Here is a 5,452-nt window from a genome sequence, read left to right on the forward strand (position 1 = left end):
GGGGAAACACCATCCTCCCCACTGGGGAACGTTCCTGAAAACCTTGCCCAGGGAACAGATGGAGATGAACGCTCTTTGCTGGCAAGCTGATCCTGCAGGGCAGGACTTGAGCCAAGCATTCTCAGCTTCTTTCAGCCTCAACTATTGGTTGAGTCTCTGCTCCTTCAGGGGTAAGGGAGAGGGGATGGAGAGCGGCCAGGGGGTTACTCTAGCAGAAACCCTTGCCTCCCAGGAGACCACAGTATGAAAAGACTCTCGTACCAGCTTCTCTGGGTATACCAATCAGCTGTTTTCTCTCACACTTGCTGCTAAAGCAGCCAGGTGTAAGGGACTTACACCTCCAGGGACTCCATGGAAACAAGGCCAGAGAGCTCTGTGGCAGATGGAGTATGTTTATCCAGAGAGAGTGTCTGCTAGTGGTTCCTTAAAAAAAGTAAATAATTAATGACGGTCATGGTGAAAATATTAGCAAGGATTCTACTCTGGAAGCTCTTCCAGAAATGAGGAGAAATGGATTTCATTTGAGTGGAAACGGAAAACAGAAACCAGAAGCATCATTAAAGGCTATAAATTAAGAGGAAAATAAACAATGTAAGAGAATATGATGAAAAACATTGGCCCGTTACAATTTGGTGCCAACTTCTGCTTAGAACAAAGTTTCTCAACTTTTTCTTTTTATCACCTCCCCAAAGAAGACTTTTTATACTAGATCATCCCTCTCCTCCCCAAGTCTAATATCATGGATATACTATATATTTGTATGCACTAGGGCTCTTTGGAAGGCCACATGCCATTGTAACATCAAAGGTTTTTGCCCCCAAAGAACCAATTTTCTTTCCTTTGGGGGCAATACGGCCCCCACTGAGAACACACAGCTTAGTATAATAACTCTTATTCCACTCTATGTTCTGGACTCATTTGGATTCCTTATAAAGAAATCTGAAATGTATGGACCAGGGAATCAAAAGTTGTTTTAGTGAAATGACTGGGTATTTTTATTTTTATTTATTTATTTTTTTATTTTTTTACAAGTTTAATTTTTAATTTATTAGAACCCAGTAAGTGATGATTTTAAAAGCAGAGTTTCCATCAAATTAACATGGAATTCAGGGCAAAAATACATTTAAAAAACAAACGGTAAGGCAGAAGTAAAACATTATAAAACGAGGATGATCTAATACAGACTGTAGAATGTCAGGATTTTAAGAGATTCACATAGTATTTTATAGCACTAAAATGTTAATACAGTCAGAAATATTATCAATTGATCCATGATTTCTCAGTTTATAAAATGTCTAGACACTGCTAATTGAAGCAGTTTTGCTGTGTAAGTAGTAGCTACTGTATAACCAAGTGACTGTTTTTATGACAAAGGAGCTAAGGCAGGAAATTTCATGGTTTTCATTTGTAAAGATTTTACAGTGTTTAAATATAAAGTATTACTAGCAATATGTTTTAGATTCATCTTCCCACCCTAACTTCCAAAAGGTATACATCACTTCCCTTTAATTCCATTTTAAAAAATGCTGTAAACTATCATTATAGGCCTGACTCTACTCACAGCAAAAGCATCAATTACTTACTTTGATGTGGTAGAAAAAACAATTTTAGTAAATCACTACATCTTTTCTTGGTTGCTAAATATTTTAAACAGAGATCTGAGAATTTTTGCACCTCCAATAAGTAAACCACCTTTTTTTTAACCTCTGTAAGTTTGAATTTTGACTAGAACCTGAGTTATAGGGGGGTAAAAGAAAAGTATCTCATGTTCATGTGCAATTAACAGAAGCCCTTCTGAAAAACATAGTTAACAAGTTTAAATTTCTCATGATCAAAACCTTTTATTTAGGAGGAGGGGGATAATATTTAAAAGTGCTTTCAATCAGAAAATATGGATAAGCTAGCTTGCATATTCTACTGAAGGGTGTCAAAAAAGACAAATGCATTTAAAATAATTTTTAAGTCTAATAAATATAAGATTTATGGGATTTTAACTAACATATTAAGTAGATACAAAGATTCTTCATCTTCATTACAAACTTTTAAGCTATTTTAATAAAATGGCTGTAGACCTCACTGTACTTCTGTTTATCTGTGCATTAATAAAAACCTGTTAAAACTGCTTATTTAATACTTCTGAAAAAGTCTAGTCAAATAAGATCGCTAAAACTACCAGAGAAGCTTTGAAATACTGACTGAAAATTCATTTTAAAGTTGATTTAGCCTCTTTCGGAATCTGGCATTTAAATCATTAATACCTTCACCAACTTTAACTCTGAAAATATAAAAATTTTAGCCAGTAATGGTTATAGTTAAATAGTATTGATAGTATGTGAAAAAATAAAAATATGATCATCAATCATGCATTTCACAATTTCATGAAGTAAGGTAAGTATAACTCATAAATATTGTTATGTCTTTGCAGGTTTTCTCAGCTTACATCAGGCCTCAGCTGAAAGCTTATCTACCAAACACATCAGTACTCATGTAAAGTAAGGACAGGAGGGGGTGACTGCACGTTGCTGCCCAGTGTTTGGCTTCAGGTGCCTCTCTCTTATGAAACTGTTCTAGGATAACTCCTTGAACAGCATGAGAAAAGAGTGGATAGAACAGAACACCTGTTGGGCTGACAAGAATATGTTAGTGTATAAAAAGTTTTTCAGCTGAATAATTGTTCTCACTGTGGTTCTGCTATGCACAACATATAAACTGTACAACCATTTTTCCTGTTTGTCTCTTTGTGGAAAGAATTAGGCTCAATAAAATGTAAAATATACATTAGTTTGCTTTAAATGCAAAGATTAAAGTTTTTCTTACTTTGTTTTTGGCTCAACTGTAACATAACCCCAAAAGTCTCTGCTTTAATAATACAATATGAAAAGTTCACATATGTACATGGGTACATTCCTTCATTAAAATTTTTCATTAAATCTATCTCAATTTATCTTTACAACTGATACAACTGATCTTTATAACAAAAGTCAAAATAGACAAAGTAGAAATGATTCCATTTTACAGCACTTTAGGTTATCTGAAGTTTTCCTTCACAGCTTAAAGGGCATCATTGAAATGTTGCTTTCCATAGTCTGCAGGATCCATCTGGAGTTCTCGTTCTTCATCATTTTGCTTCAATTTATGGAAATCACCAGCTCGATCCTTGGTAGCCTGCTTTAGAACTTCTACTTGAATTCTGGGTTCACTCTCCAAGTTAGGGCCTGAAATTAAATGCTGAAGAGGATTGGAAGGGTTCTGTTTTGAAGTTCTAGAGTTTCCATTGTGGTTTATATGAGAATCTGGAACCATATTTGGGGAGAGAGGTTTTCCGGTTGGAAGATGGGAGATTACTTGATGACTTTCATATTGAGAAAAGGAAACAGGGGGTTTCTTTAAAGCAACAGGAACATCTTCAGCTTTTGCAAGGTCATTCTCTTCTATTCCAGGCATGCCTGCATCACCACCTCGTTTGATTTGTTCTTTCCCGTGTGGAATATGATGGCTTGAGGGCGCTTCATTCTTGCCTGCACCGTTCTCAGCAACTTCTGGAATGTTTTTAGGCACTGCATGATTGTCCGTATCCAATTCATTTCCACCTTTTGATTCAAACTTGTGGGCCTCTTGCTTTTGTTCCTGCAAAAATTGGTCTGCTAACTTTTTAATATTTTCCTCATGCTGAGCTCTTAACTCCTTGATCTGTTGTCCACACTGAAAACTCGCATATTCTAACCTCTTCACAAGGTAAGTGTTGTTCTTCCTATAGTCTTGCAGTTGGTCTTCCTGTCGAAGCTCAGCAAGTTGCTCCTTTAAATGATGTATGTCTGCCATCTGATATGATATGTTGTTCTGCAGTTTAACCTTGTCATCTTTGCATCTCTTCCCCAGGCCCTCCCGGGCCTGCAGCCGGCTGCTAAGGCGGCCGTAATCGGCCTCCTTCTGGTCAATCTGTTTCTTGTGCGAGTCCACCAAGAGCAGGAGGTCCGAATTGCGCTTCTCCAGGCGCCTGGGGCCCACCTCGGTGCGCTGGACCTGGCCCTGCAGCTCCGCCACCTCCTCCTGCCGCAGGACGTGGCGTGAGGAGATGCTCCAGTAATTGAAGGCGAGCACCGCGATCACCACCAGCAAGACCGCCAGAACCAGGGAGGGCAGGCGGCCGGCCGCCGGTTCGCCCCGAAACCCACCATGGGGCCGAAGCAGGCCGCGCCCCGAGCTTCGGCGCCGACACCTGCGGGCAGACGCTCAGGCCGCGGCTGACGAGCTGCCCGGGGGACGCGGCCCCAGGGCCGGACGACGCGTGACTGGGTGTTTTTAAAACAATTCATCAAAATATTAACAGCCAGGTAGGTTTTATGTTTAATACTATTCAGTCAGTTGGCCCACCTTGAACACATCTTCAAATTATTTCTATACACAGAAACACACCATCAATCTGTCAGACAGGTAAGTAGTCTTGCAACTTAAAAAATTTTTTTTAAGTTTTTTATTTGGAAGTCAGATTCCAAATATATTAGCTTTTAAAACCAGCTGAGCGGGTTGCAGAAACCTGTGGTGGTTTGTCTCTGTCAGATCTGTACCACTAGTCCCTAAGATAACACTTTGCATCATTTAGCTACTGCTGCATAACAACCAACCCCAAAATTCAATATCTTAAAGTAATAAACATTTGTTATTGCTCACAGGTCTCCAGGTTAGCTGAGTGTACTTGTAACCTTGCCTTGCAGTACAGATGGGCTCATTAATCTCTCTTCCTCCAGCAGACCAGCCTGGGCTAGTTCGCATACTTGCATCAAGGGTTCATGAGAGATGAGGAGGGGGCTCTAATAATGAGTAGTTTATATGACCCTAAAACACATTAGCAGATAGCAAATTAGGAGAAAAAGAAACAAATGGAGCAATGTTAACTGCCATAAATATTGATTTCTTTATGAAAAAGAGAAAAAGTGGCATGTTAAAAAGTGTATTCAATTAAGGATCAGAGACTGGATTCTCATCTTAACTTTTGTGGGGTATAACAGGCAAAATAAGACAAACCATCTGAGTCTTCATTTGTCCATCTGGAAAGTAGAAATAATATCTTTTCTCCCCATTTCCTAAGTTTGTTGTGATGAGCAAATGAGGCAGTTTTAAACTGTGAAGCTTTATATAAATATGACATATATCACCTTCACGTATTTACTACCTGAATTCCTTTTCTAAATTGTTATGAGTGAAGAAGCAGGGATTTTCTGTTATCTGAATAAAAGACAGAGGAAACCATTCTACAGAAAGAAGGGGATGCTGAGTTTTAATATTAGGCTGTTCATCAAAAATCAAGACCTTGGGAAACTTATGTGAACTTGGGAAAGCATGTGAGCTCTAGCCCTTAAATTTTCCCAAGGTAGATTTGAATATTCCTAAGAATGCTTCTATCATCCAGAGTCTAAATGAACTGTTCTTTTACTGGAACAAGTTAAAATTT

General features: G+C 38.6%; 1 protein-coding gene across 1 annotated transcript; it reads right to left on the reverse strand.

Annotated features, from left to right (window-relative positions):
• Positions 1-2,301: 2,301 nt before the first annotated feature.
• On the reverse strand, positions 2,302-4,193 carry LOC110140338 (protein GOLM2-like). Its single transcript, XM_020898730.2, is given in 2 exon segments — positions 2,302-4,151; positions 4,154-4,193. Coding segments are annotated over 2 exon segments (1,125 nt in total). The 5' UTR covers positions 4,179-4,193; the 3' UTR covers positions 2,302-3,051.
• Positions 4,194-5,452: the final 1,259 nt, after the last annotated feature.

This window comes from Odocoileus virginianus, chromosome 9 (genome assembly GCF_023699985.2).
Source record: "Odocoileus virginianus isolate 20LAN1187 ecotype Illinois chromosome 9, Ovbor_1.2, whole genome shotgun sequence".
NCBI classification, from domain to species: Eukaryota; Metazoa; Chordata; class Mammalia; order Artiodactyla; family Cervidae; genus Odocoileus; species Odocoileus virginianus.